At 32.2% G+C, this 13,119-nt stretch overlaps 1 protein-coding gene across 2 annotated transcripts in view; it reads right to left on the minus strand.

The window, feature by feature from the left end:
- Positions 1 to 780: 780 nt before the first annotated feature.
- Positions 781 to 13,119, minus strand: part of LOC107455589 (mitochondrial translation initiation factor 2) — a 38,654-nt gene continuing 26,315 nt past the window's right edge. The window contains exons 13-17 of one of the 2 annotated variants that reach the window (XM_043053340.2): positions 10,854 to 11,079; positions 9,093 to 9,233; positions 5,589 to 5,753; positions 2,407 to 2,547; positions 781 to 1,031 (exon numbers count right to left, since the gene is read on the minus strand). In XM_043053340.2, the coding sequence (XP_042909274.1) occupies positions 859 to 1,031; positions 2,407 to 2,547; positions 5,589 to 5,753; positions 9,093 to 9,233; positions 10,854 to 11,079 (846 nt within the window). In that variant the 3' untranslated portion in view covers positions 781 to 858. The remainder of the gene's footprint in view (positions 1,032 to 2,406; positions 2,548 to 5,588; positions 5,754 to 9,092; positions 9,234 to 10,853; positions 11,080 to 13,119) is intronic. The other variant, XM_071183024.1, reaches the window with a different exon arrangement.

Below are 13,119 nucleotides of genomic sequence, written 5' to 3' on the forward strand. Positions count from 1 at the left end.
ATTATAAAAATTTTCCAACGTTTCAGTTAACCCACTGACGGACTTTAACCTGCAGTTTTTCCTGCTCAGCAAAACCGGTTTTTCCATGTTATTAGATAGGGAAATAGTATATTGGGGAGAAACATTCTCCTTATTTCACACTTTTGCAAAACCGCCAGTGGGTAAAAGGAAATTTTTTTTGTTGCTTTTTTCGGCTGTAATGAGCATTATGCTCACTTTCAAAGGCCCGCAATCAGAAACTATAATTCGTAATGAAAAATGTTGAGATATGAAAGTTCTATGGTACCAATTACTGATTTCAGGGAACACTTAACATTACAGCTTCGCCCATTATTACACATTACTGCAGGCAAAAAAAAATAATAATAAGTAAAAACAAGTACAATATTTAAAAAAAAATTGTCAATTCCTAATTAAGTCAACAACGAAAAATTTTATTTTAGTTACTTTTTATTAAATAATTTTAAAAGAATTTCTCATATAAAACTCAAGAACATAATATACGGAACAAGTAATCTCCCAGAGTTTTCATAAAACGAGTCACATAAAAGAACAGAAATATGTCCCAGGAGTATTTTTTGTAATAAATGAATCACAATGACTCTCCTCTTGGCTTAAATCCTTTTTTGAACTTAGTTTTTTTTTAGCGAAAATTATCAAGAAACTCAAAGAAAATATTAACTTTTAAGGTAAATTTATAATTTTTTTCCCTCCACTTTATGTACTTCATAAAATTTTGTACTTATTCACATAAGCAATAAAGTTCGTGCAACAGAAGAATGCATTTTCGTTAAAATCTTTATTAACAAGCTAAAAAATATATTATATATAGATCACACACAATATTCTAGACAGATGTCAAAATCCTGGATTCCAGTCTGTCACTTGCGCTACAGTTCTTAGGGAGAAGCAGGTAATAACATCTCCGGGTAAAAAGGACACTTCAGGGTCTTCAACCATGAGACCGCACTCTGTGTCCTTTTTGATGGACTCCACTGGTGTCTTCTCATGCTTCAGGGATGATATTGGACCTGAAATACATAAAGGGTGAAAGAGAGTTTATGGCACTGTGGAAAATACAAAAATGAAAGAGTCATTTTTGAACTTAGAAAAATATTAAGATAACATCATTGTGGCGTCGCTGTGGTAGCGATTACTATTGGTGAAGCGAACTGAAGTGGTGCAGATCTTCAGAGTATAAAAGTGACGACATGGATGCGATAATTGCTTTTTCTTCCACGTAATTTCTTCAAACTGCTAGCTGTATTGACGAGAGCACGCTGGGCGTGTGAGATGTTTGTTTAATCAAATAAATGTTTTCTTTAGTTGTTTATTAGTCTCAAGTCTTATTTTCGGAATACAGGATTGTTCCAGAGCGTTCACCAGATGAACCTACAATCATCATCAATGGCTGCTTATATATTATACTCTGCTTACAAACCTATATCTGTCTTATATATATAGCGGCATACCTTGAATAACCAATCAGAACACTTGTATGATGAGAGATATAACACTTATAATTACTTTTTTTTTTTAATGTCTGAAATTAACTTTTAAAAAAGAATCAGACCATAAAAAAAAACATTTTTACAAAGCATAAAAAATTAAAACATTCTTTCCCAGTCATTTTACCTTTCTCCCTGTTCCAGTGATCTTTTGAATTCGTCATAACCGTCGTTGAACAGAGGACCCAATTTTGGGTTTACGACTACTAATGTTCAACTCCGTAGCCTTGTACTTTTGAACCCAATCCAGAAGATAAGCTAACTCCTGGATGGGGAATCTTTGCCTTCGTAAAGGACTTTAATGATAGAACTAACTTGCATTTGCCTTACATAGAGAGGAAAACCACGGAAACCTCCCACGGTTAGCCTGACGGTAAGGGAACTCTAACCCATGATCCGTCTACCCCTGAGAATAATTTATATCAGCACCGTGGTCAGTGCAAGTTGGGTGCGAAATTCATATCGCTGGGATTCGAACCCTGTTCACCTCATTGGAAAGCGAATGCTCCATCTCCAGAGCCACCACGGCTCTATCATCACTGATTGAAAAATTTGGCTCTTTGCATAAGTTGCCTGTATTTTGCGTTGTGCTAGCCAATAGAAATAGCTTACAGCAATCGCTTGATATTTCTTGCCTTTTTAAACTTTATTAAAAAATCCATTTAAAAAAATCATTCAATCAAACTAAATTGCATAGTATAATTCTTTAATAAGCCTTTACTACTCTTGGCTTATTACAAACTGCCTGTCATTTGAGAGCTGAATGATGAACTTAAACGTATATGGAGTTACTTTAATAAACATAAAAAGCGTCAGATGGATAGAAAGTACCGAAGAATTTTCTCTGAGTTATTGCGTCTTAGTTCAATTAGCATATCAGTTTTGACAGATCACTCACCACTGTACAGGGTTTGATCATTCCTTGTCACTTTGTAGAGGGCGCTCTTTTTCAACATCCCCTTAATGCACCTGCATCCAGCCACTGGCAACTTCTTCTTCCCATCTTTGATAACAAACTCCTGCAAAACAGTTGCTTCTCCTGCAAAAAAAAAATATTTATCATAAAAACAGTTATAAAAAAACAATGAACAGTAAAAAAAAATTTAAACCAGGGTAGCCACTCAAATCTGGAGAGAAAAACATTTCCCTGTGCATAAGTGAAAAAATTATTGTCAGGGAAAAATTTTTTTCCTCCAACACAATACATTAAGAGGAAAAACACAATCACTGTGCATATGTCTAAGCTATATTAGGCTAACTATATCTATTAGGCTAGTTATAATCGCTGGAAAAACTTAAGGAAAAAAGGAACAGCTGAACATACTTAAAACAAATAATGCTATATTAAATTAACTAGTTTAATGTAACTGAAATATCATCCTTAAATATCCCTTAGAGTGCACTTTGAGTGGTCACCATTTTTTGAAAGGCGAAAATAAGTAACAAAATTCCCTGTATTTTCACAGTTTTCAAAGAAAAACTCAAAATTCTTTACATTTTCAAAATTATTTTAGGTAATTTTTAAATTCCCTGCATTTCCTTGTTCTCCTTGTGGAGTGGCAACCCTGCGATTGTATTTGTGCCCTATAAAGATGCTTGCAGAATGATAAAAAAAGAGTAAAGCCTTCCCACAATAACCTGTAGTGGACCCAAGAGTTCTTGGGTTTTAAAGCAATGGAATTTCATGACCTACGGAAGGATATTGTGGCAATGTGGCCAACATCGTGCACAATCTGCCTTTACTTCTTGGACATTACGGCAACTGACCGATTTGAAGCCCTCGTGGGGATTGAACCCCAGTCCTTCACTTCCAGTGCCTGAACAAATGAGCTATTGAGGATCAATTTGAAGCAAATTTGTGAGTTTACTAAGAAAACCAAGCTGCTTGAATGAGAAAACTGTTTGCATTTTTACAGAACATATTTCCCATCTTTTTAATTTTCAAATGCTTTAAACTACCAAAACTCTTTTTAATGAGAAATTTGATGCATAAAGTCACTTTTTTATATTTATGTGGAATTCATAAATTATTTTTTGATCCAATTCACCCAATAATTCAATAGCATCCACTTTATCGATACAATGTCCAATATCTACCTGTATTGAATTAAAATATTAGCAGTTACAGGCTTTTTATAAAATGTAATAAAAATAACATAATTGGTTTAATTTAATTACAATTCAATTAAGAATGATTAAAAATAAATAAATTTATGAAATTAAAGAAATTTTTTAAAAGATAGGAAATATGTAATGAATATTGTGGCATCACACTGATATCTTAAGACAAATTAAAAAAAAACATTACAACTCATTAGAAATGTCAATCTATTTGCCCGAAACCATAGAAGCTTAACTAAGCTCTATTTCTCGAAATTATCCTTTCTCTTTTTTAAGAGAATCTCTAATTAAATTCAAACAATGTTTTTTTTATATTTTTAGACTGAAGAAATATGTTGCTAAAGTAAAAAATCCATACAAAAATATGTCTCTTAATTTATAACACACTTTCATTTTATTTTATATAATATAATATTATGCTAATACTCTTGCCAGCTTATTACATGCAACTTGGCTACAAAACAAATTTTAGGAATTATAAATATATGCTCAAAAATATTTTTTACTGATGACATTAATTATAAAACTTTTTGACATTATGAAATATTTATATTATGATAAAATTTCATAATGATGATACAATAAAATCTTTTCAAAAAATCAAAAATACAATAACAGTGATAACTGTATACATTCTAAAATCTCATACAATAAATCTAAACTGAATATTTTTTATTTGTTCAGTTCAGCAATTATATAATAGGAAAAGTAAATAGGAATTAAAGATTTTAATATTTAAAAAATATTAAGAGCCTCAAAATTATTAAATTGCATAATGTATTTAAAATTGAATATAGATTACTCAATGCATGTTTAAAGTCAATTTGATGTTTTTATTACTAAATTGCTGGCCGAAAATGCTTTTAAAATATATGCTCAAAATTTATAATTAATAATTACAATGTATTAATTTGATGTTTTATCATAATTTGAAACTTGAATGAAAATTATACTATTATATTATAATTAAATACTTTTAAAGTTGAAAATTATAATTTACACAGAAATGGTAGAACAACATTTTAAACAAAAACATAAGCATAAAATTAAAAGCACACTAGATTATCACTTATAAATTGCAAGTATAATTTTCTTAATTTGTAAAGAAAATAGAAATGTTTGCTACCTTTTCATCGAAATTCAAGTATTACAGAATTTTCTAAAGAGGTAATATGTGGACCCAGTTTTACCCCAATAGTGGGGTTATAAATAGATGGAGTTAAAAATAGATTTTGTTTTTGATTTAGTCATGACAGGGAATTAATGAGTTTTTCATTTGCACTGAAATAAAAAGTTAGCCCTTACATTGGTTGTTAAGAAAAGAATAAAATATTTATATTAGCTTTTTATAAAATGTAATAAAAATTAAGTAATTTGTTTCATTTAATTAAAATTCAATTAAGAATGATTAAAAAAATTAATTTAAGAAATTAAAGAAATTTTAAAAGATAGGAAATATGTAATGCCTATTGTGGCATCACATTCCTCTGATTATAAATTCTAAATAATAATATATTATATCATTTAATTATACTTCTTTAATTAATAATTTAAAATGTTCTTGTTTTAGCCTGTATTGATGTAATGTTACGTGATATGGCATTTTGCGCACCCTGTTTTTACGTAATATTACGTTCTGGTTTATACATTCCATTTTATCTTGTGTTTGATATAACATTTTGTTCTCTATGCTTTAAATGCATGTTAGCAAATAGTAAAGAGAGATAGAAAATCAAATAGGATTAAAACAGGTAAGGGGTAAAGAATATAAATGATTATCAAAATCACAAAAAAACATCAAAATATGGTTTTAAATCCATTTTATAAAATAAAAATGACTTTCGAAATGATGATTATTTTGGATTAAAAATGAATGAAATTAAGTGGAGTTTGAATGGCAGAAAAAAAATTATTAAAAAGTATATGTAGATTCTGCAAACTAAAAAATTAAATATTCACCAATAAATTCCTCTTCTTCCACTAAAGGTAGCTTGCTATTGATTTCTATTTTCATGTCAGCAATGAGATGATAAATGACATTAAAACTTTTTATCTTGATACCCTTTTCATCAGCCATCTTCTTAATTTCTGATGGCACACTGACATTGAAAGTATATATAAAACCTAAAACATGAAAAAAATTATAATCAATAATTAAAATGAAACAAGATGACCATCAGCATCAATAGCACGGCAGCCCAAGGGGGGCCTTCTCAAGGAGTTTTTTCTGGGCCAACCTTTTTCCTGCTGGCATTTTCCAGTTTTTAGTTTTTAAGACGAAACGGTCTCTTTCTACGCCATCTATCCACCTCAAATTCGGCCTCCCTTTTTGTGGTACGCATGGATGAGATAGGCCAAAAGGCAAAAAAGCTGAATTTTCACGCCAGTAAATCTTACGTGATTTATAGCAAAACTATCAGTAACATACTCTCATCCAGTTTCGCTGATGTTGTAATGCCTATATATAGCAAGAATCAACGATAGAAAAACTGCCGCATTTATAGTATATAACTAATTCGAGAAAATGAACTTACCTTTTACAAGAATTGCGATAAAGGATTTTAAAATTGCATGAATACAAATAGCGATTTTGGATTTTAAATCGTTGGTTGGATTTTAAATCGAATCGTTACATAGAATTTTAAAAATGACTCAATACAAATCGCGATATTGGATTTTTAAATCTCGTAAATAAGAACTGCTATGAACTATATTGAAATTGCGTGAATAACAATCAGGTAAATACGAGCTTTCTAGGGGACGGGTAAAAATGAGAAAAATTTTATTTCCTGCTCTTAAAAGCTAATAGCTGAAATAAGTAGTATGCGGAAAGGTTGGAAACTACGTAGTTTGAATTTTCTATATATATTTCGATATATTATAATCAAATCGGAAATAGATATGACATGAAAACTCAGGAAAAAAATTCCCCAACTTTTTCCTGATTTATACTAATTTTATTCAATTTCTCGGATTTTTGTAACCAGAAACATACATTTTATTATTAAATTTTCAGTTGGGCATTTTTTATACAAAAAAGCGATATTTAGATTTTTTTTTCAGTTCAATTCTTCTTGAATAATGAGATGAAAAGAAAATGAAATGATGGTAGGATAAGTTTTGAAGCCTTCTTAGTAAAATTATACAAAATAATGTCTCAAATTATTTACACATAGAGGATAAATTATTTAGAGAGTAGAAAAATATTAACATTGTTTTACATACTTGTTAAATAGAGACTTAGACTAACTGAAGTGTTCATTAGTTGTGAAATAGATTCTGAAAATTTTAAAGCTATATATGATAAAACGTCTAATAATTTGAAACAACTTGTAAATAGAAGACTGAAACAAAAACAGCAATGAAAAAAAAATATTTTTCAAAAACTGATTAATTTAAATACAGATAAATCATCCCAAATTTAAGTTTACAGATTTTTTTTTAATTAGATAAATACATATTATAAATGAATTTTATATTTTTAATAAACAAATACATTGTTGATAAGTCAGAGAAGATTTACTTACAATGACAGTTAAAGTAGAGCTGAAATTCTTTTGGTTTTTAGCTTACATTTTAAAATAAAAATGTTAGTTTTATCTTGTAAATGAAAAAAAAAACCAAAAAAAAAAAAGCAGGTGACTAAGTATTCCCACTCAGTCGAAAGCATTACTGGTAGACATGAAGAAAACAATATTAAAATAAGTTTGACAAATATCTTAACAGTAGAGCTAGATTTTTTATTTCCCTTCTCACAATTTATTATTTTTTATTTTTGAAAATAGGTTGATCACTGTGGTTATCTAGTCTAAGTTGTTGTGTAGTGGTTACTGTACTGGACTACTGCTCCAATGGTTGTGGGTTCGAATCCCACTGTAACTTTCTCTCTCTCTGTTTTTTATGTCCTTTCCTCTGTGTGATTTTATAATACAGTACAGAACCCGTTATCCAGAAATCAGAAAACCGGAAAACCAAAAAACCGGAACGAAATTCGATAAATTTTCCCGCCATTTTTAAAAAAAAAAAATTTTCTCCTCATAAGATTTTAGGATTTTCCTTTCTTTTTTGAAAGATGTTTACCTAACCATCATTTTGGAAATAATCATTAGTGTATTACTTCATCGTTTTTTCTTCTTTTTAAGATTATATCCACAAAAAAAAATTTTTCAGTTTGGTTTAATATTAAAAAAACGACTTTTTGTAGCGATGCAGAAAACCGGAAAAATCAGTTATCCGGAATAGCGATGGTCCCGATCATTCCGGATAATCGGTTCCCTACTGTATTTTATAACCGCCGTTGAGCAGCAGACCCAATTTTTGGATTTACGACTGCTAATGTTCAACTCTGTAGCCTTGTAAATTTGAACCCACTCCTGAAGACAAGGGAACTCCTGAATCAAGAATTGGGAGAAATTTGCCTTTGTGGCGGACTTTTCAATGAGACTAAGCCACATTTGAGCTACATGGAGAGAAAGAGTACAAGAATCTCCCACGGTTAGCTTCACAGCAAGGGGATTCTAACCCATGATCCGTCTACCACTGAGGATATTTCTTGTCAACACTGTGGTCCGGAGTTCGTATTGACCAGCTATAGCTGGAATTCGAACCCGGTTCACCTCATTGGAAGGCGAACGATCGATCTCCTGAGCCATCGCGGCTCTTGTCTGTGTGATTTTTTTAAATTTAGTTTTTTTTTTATATCCGTCGCTGAACAGCCAAACCAATTTTGGATTTACGACTACTAATGTTCAATTCCGTAGCCTTGTCATCTTGAATCAATCCAGAAGACAGGGAAACTTCTAGATCAGAACCCCAAGAGGTATTGATTTGTTATGGGAACATGGAGGACTTTGCAACTCGACAAATTTGACGTGCATCAGTCACTCTTTACTACACAGGGACTCGTCAGCCGACGAGGATCAAACCCACGGCCTATTGGACATGGGCCCAGTGCCCTACCAACCAGGATATCCCGGCCTCCCTCTGGGTGATTGTGTGAGGGCACTGGGCCCATGTCCAAGAGTTCGTGTGTTCGATCGCCGCCGGCCGAAGACTTATCGCGTGGTAAATGGTGACTGATGCACGCTAAATCTGTCAAGTTGCAAAGTCCTCCATGCTTCCAAAACAAATCAATACCTCTGGGGGTACTGATCCAGGAGTTCTCTTGTCTTCTGGACTGTATCAAAATTACAAAGCTACGGAGTTGAACATTAGTAGTCATAAACCCAAAAATTGGGTCGGCTGTTCAACGACGGTTAGAAAATCAAATGTAACCCGCCCTATAAACGGGCTTGTGGTTGAATGAAGTTAGCGACGCTATTCCACCTCCGTGGTTTAGCCAAAACGGCCCACTGGGTAACGATAAGATAGTAGCAATTCCGGTATTTCTGAGGCGAATGGGAAATAGATCTATGTGCCCGCCATTAATTTTTTATTTATTTTTAAAATAGACATGAAAGGTACCATTGAAAGCTTCAGCCATTTCAATATCATTTTCAGTGACACTGCCTACAGCACTGTGGAGAACATCCATTCGGCATGTTTCATGAGATTGATATGTATCAACAACATCCAAAATGGCCTCCACTGAACCATGCACATCACCTAAAATTAAGACAAATAATTTAATTATAACAAATCAAAATATTTATTTCCTTATTATCACAGATGCGATTGATGAATCACAAAATAACTCTTTATTACAGATTAATCATTTATATTTTCAATTTAAATAAACAAGAAGAATATTTACAATTTAACCCTTTTGTCCTAAATGATATATATACGTCCCAAAGACAAAACTTTATTCCCTAAAGCAGTGTTTCCTAAACTTATGACTTTTGTGTAACCTTTCAAAATTTTTCGTAACGCTGTGTACCACTAATAAAAAAAATTTATGTATTTTTTGAAAATATGTTTATTTTTCTTCTTTGGTACAAAGTTTTGTAGGTACTAACCTGCGATCCATATTCTATGTTAGGGATAAAAATTATATTTTATAAAAATAATCAAAGTAAATAGAATTTATTACAAACTTTTACTATAAGAAAATTGCTCAGAAGTTAAAATCATAACTGTTGACACCACTAATTATTAACTGTTAACTCTGCAAAAAATAGCCAATAGAAAAAGATGCAATCGTAAATTTTCATGGCTAGCTTATGTTTTTAAATANAGTATTTACTTAACTGTTGACACCACTAATTATTAACTGTTAACTCTGCAAAAAATAGCCAATAGAAAAAGATGCAATCGTAAATTTTCATGGCTAGCTTATGTTTTTAAATAAAAATTTTTGAAATTTTCGTTTGTTGCAAGATATTTCGCCACTGAACTGTTCCCGTACCCCTGAGGGTACGCGTACCACACTTTGGGAAACACTGCACTAAACAGATCCCAATTTTGCACAAACTTCATTAATTTTTAGATGTCAGTGGGAAATCATTTTCCCACCTATGATTTGTGTGGTCATCTTCTGCTAACTTCAAAAAAAAATGTAAGAGTTTTGTTAAAATAAATATTCTGCTTTTTGGCTTTTTTGCTGGTATAGTTACCGTTTTATAAGTTTATCGACACTACCAGACAATGTAAATAAAACGCTATAAGCATTTTTTCTATAGCTACATGTTATAAAGCAAAATTAGAACATTTTGCTACTGGCTAGTCATAGCTTTTTTAACAGTGGTCAATTTTCAAATATTAAAAATTTTAAGAAACAAGCCTAAATAAAATACTTCTAAAATTATTATGAAATTTTCAAAATAGTTCAGTATACATTTTTAAAAAAATAAAATACAAATGGAACGCATTTTAAATACAAAAATGGCGACTGGCAGAGAATACTTATTTATCATAATTTGTTACCTTCAGTTCTTTTGTCTCAAAGAAACCATTGAGGTTGCTTTATACTACACATAAATAAACCAAAAGGAAGATGAGACAATATTTACGGGTAATAATTATGGAATATAACTAAAATGGGTTGTAATCACAGAAAAACTATATATAAATAATTATTAAATAAAAAATCAACAAATAAATTAAAATTAAATAAATAAAATATTACAAGCTTGGGACAAGTTTGTGAGCCACACAATTATAGATTTCCAACTCAAAATAGAGCTTTTTTTTAGAAATCCTCAATGGTGCAATATAAAAAATTTGCGTTCTACACAAAATGTTTTTAGTCTGTACTATAACTTTAAAACAAAATATAGAACAAACCTTTCAAGACAAAAGCCACATAAGGAGTAGAATCAAGAGTGAACTCTTTCTCTCTAAAGTAGTTACGTTCCTTCCTGTAACGTCCCCTACTCAAGCGTGCCATTCTTTCTTCCCTGTATTTCTCAGTGTGCGCATCTGCTTTCTTCTGAATGATCTCCTGATCTGCAATCATTTTCTCTTCCATTTTCACACTCTCGCGGTATCGAATTACTTCTCGTGCACGCCTCTGGAGAAAAAATTTATTTTAAAAAGTACACACAAGAAAATAAAATGAATTCAGAAATAAAAACATAAAGATGACGTTTTCAATACAAACAAATAATCTAAGCAAACTACAGAACACAATTCTGATAATTTCAATTTGAAAGTTAAAGCAAAGCTAGATAATGGTCTTATATTGCATTAAAAAAGCGTTTCCCAAAATTTTTTACACAGAGTACCACAATTCTGTGGAGAGATCACAAGGGTTCCGAACGTTTGGACTAAATTTAACCGATTATGATCTTTGAAACTCCGTCTGTATATTCCCTCAATAATTCGTATTGAATTATTGGGTAATGAATGCGTATTGAATATGCGGATGCGTAACTGCGTATTGAATATTTAATATTTTGGGTTTTTTTTCATGTAATTATTCAAAACTTTTTATTTCCGTAGGAGCTGATTCTACATCACTGCAGTTCATGCATAACAGATGCACTAGATTGAAGACTTAAAAAAAAGAAGAAAAAAAAAGATAAAACAGTAATATAAACTTTATAACTACAACAGTAAATACATTAAAGCAAGACCAATAAAATGAATGACATTGATAATAAAAGAAAATATTATTCAAGTAAAATATTGATAAAAGAAAAAAACATGGCATTAAAGAAAAAAGTGAAAACGATATGCATGTCTAAAATTTGCCACAGTACTTCCAATCGAATTTTTCAATCTGAAATAAAAGAAAACAAAAGAATAAAGAAATATAATTCTCTGAAAATCATTTTCAAATTATATAGCTGTTTCTTTTTATTACAATGCAAATCATAATTAATCTTATTTCATTTATTGCAATCCTCACTTGATTCAGAATCACAATAAAACATTTAAAATAGCATAGTAATTGCATGAAGCAATCATTTTTGGAATTAAGATAATAATTCCAAGAATGATTGATTCATGCAAATACTTCCATTAGTACACAGAACCTTAACAAAATTAAATAAACGTTCTTGAGTTAGGGCTTAAGAAATATGTGTTGGAAAGGTTAATTACGAGTTTACAGTTCAAGTTTGATCTACTATGTGACTTTTATAAACTCATGTTTGTGAAAATCGCAACACTATGAAGGAATCGTCATAATTAAATGAAATTTAATACACAGTTGAGTAGTAGTGGTACAAATAAATGATTAAACTTTCAAAGCAAACAAACAATAACTAGACATCGAAATCAGTATTTTGTGTAGCCAGCACCCGCCGCAATAAGTGCCGCTACACGACGTGGCATGGAGACAAACAAATTTTGAATGCCTGTCTGAGGAAGAGCATTCCATATTGTTTGTATGCGTACCCAAAGTTCGTTTGTAGAAGCAACAGGACGAGGATCACGAGCGAGACGCCGAAATCCCACACATGTGCAATTGGCGACAGGCCAAGGAAGAAGCTGTACCTGCCGCGATGCAAGGAAGGATTGAACAGTCCTAACAATATGAGGGGGGGATTGTCCTGTTGAAACACAGCACCTGGCAAGGCTTGAAGGAAGTGAACAGCTTGGGACAGTAGAACTTCACTGATGTACCGGTTGCTGTTCAGATTACCCACAATTCGCAGCAATTGAGATCGTCCATGATATGCTATGGCACCCCAGACCATAACTCAGGATGTTCGTCCACAGTGCCGTTCGATAACGCACTCCGGAAGGTGGCATTCACCGGCAGAGCGTCTGACACGAATGCGGCCATCATGGTACCACAAATTAAAGCGGGATTCGTCAGAAAACACGACACGCTGCCAATCTGCACACCAGTCCCTATGCTGGTTGGCCCATTGCAGCCGCAAACAGCGATTGTTTAGCATGAGGGGGATACTGTATAAAGGAGTCCTTGCGCGCAGTCCACGCTGCAGCAGACGTCTACGAATTGATGAAGCACCCAATGAAACACCTGTAGCTATTGGCCACTGTGCTGCCAGTTGTCTAGAGGGAGCTGTACGGTCCGTCAGCGCCATGCGGACCAGGTGTCTATCGTCGCGAGCTGACGTGACATTTCGGAGCACTCCCG

Source organism: Parasteatoda tepidariorum, chromosome 7 (assembly GCF_043381705.1).
Source record: "Parasteatoda tepidariorum isolate YZ-2023 chromosome 7, CAS_Ptep_4.0, whole genome shotgun sequence".
In the NCBI taxonomy this organism is placed as follows: domain Eukaryota; kingdom Metazoa; phylum Arthropoda; class Arachnida; order Araneae; family Theridiidae; genus Parasteatoda; species Parasteatoda tepidariorum.